This window comes from Alligator sinensis, unplaced genomic scaffold (assembly GCF_000455745.1).
Source record: "Alligator sinensis unplaced genomic scaffold, ASM45574v1 scaffold107_1, whole genome shotgun sequence".
Lineage (NCBI taxonomy): Eukaryota > Metazoa > Chordata > Crocodylia > Alligatoridae > Alligator > Alligator sinensis.
In genome coordinates this window covers 399573-400243 of record NW_005843041.1, presented here as the reverse complement: position 1 = coordinate 400243, position 671 = coordinate 399573, and the positions used below count along the sequence as shown (strand labels likewise).

General features: G+C 69.2%; 1 protein-coding gene across 1 annotated transcript in view; it reads right to left on the bottom strand.

Moving 5' to 3' along the window:
* Positions 1-6: 6 nt before the first annotated feature.
* The window catches only part of LRFN1 (leucine rich repeat and fibronectin type III domain containing 1), a 9159-nt gene continuing 8494 nt past the window's right edge, over positions 7-671 (bottom strand). The window contains 1 exon segment of the mRNA XM_025193398.1: positions 7-671. This exon segment is cut by the window's right edge and continues 381 nt beyond it. Coding sequence (XP_025049183.1) covers positions 430-671 — 242 coding nt within the window. The 3' untranslated portion in view covers positions 7-429.

The window sequence follows — 671 nt, the reverse complement described above, 5'->3', positions numbered from 1 at the left end:
CCCCGGGGAGGGGGGCAATGGGGCATGGGGCATATCGTGTCTTCTGTGCATATATGTCTTTGTGTGAGTCCATCGTGGGCTGGGGGGGAGCAGCCCCCGCTCTGCACCCCACCCCCCGCCACCGCTCAGACCACCCCCCTCGCTCCTCCAAAGCCCTGCCACGGGCCAGGGGGGGCTGTCCGTCCGTCCGTCTCGTGTTAAGGCACCGCAGAGAGCGGGGACGTGGCAGGCGAGGGTGGGGGGCTGCTCCGTGCTGCCCCCCCTTCCTCCACCCAGGTGGGGGGGTAGGAGAAGGAGGCATGGGATGCCTCAACCCCCTCCTCCCAAAAATGCCCCACTCCCTATAGGACCGGCGCGTGGGCTCCGTGGTCCAGAGAAGAGGGGGGGGTCCCACCTCCCCCCCCCACAAATCAGTCCAGCTCGGTGGCATCAGACGGTGCTTTCCAACATCCACTCGGTGCTACTAAAAAGGACCCGGCGTGGGCCCAGGGGGGAGTCCCGGGCGTCCAGCTGGGACGTGGACATGTGGCGCTTTGTCCGTGCCCGCCGGGGGTAGCTGTGGCTCTGGAACAGGGCATAGTCCCCGTCGAAGGAGTGCCGGTGGGGGTGAGTCCTCGCCAGCTCCCGCCGCACGGCCCCCTGTGCCCCCCCGGGCACCTCCGCGGCGGGCT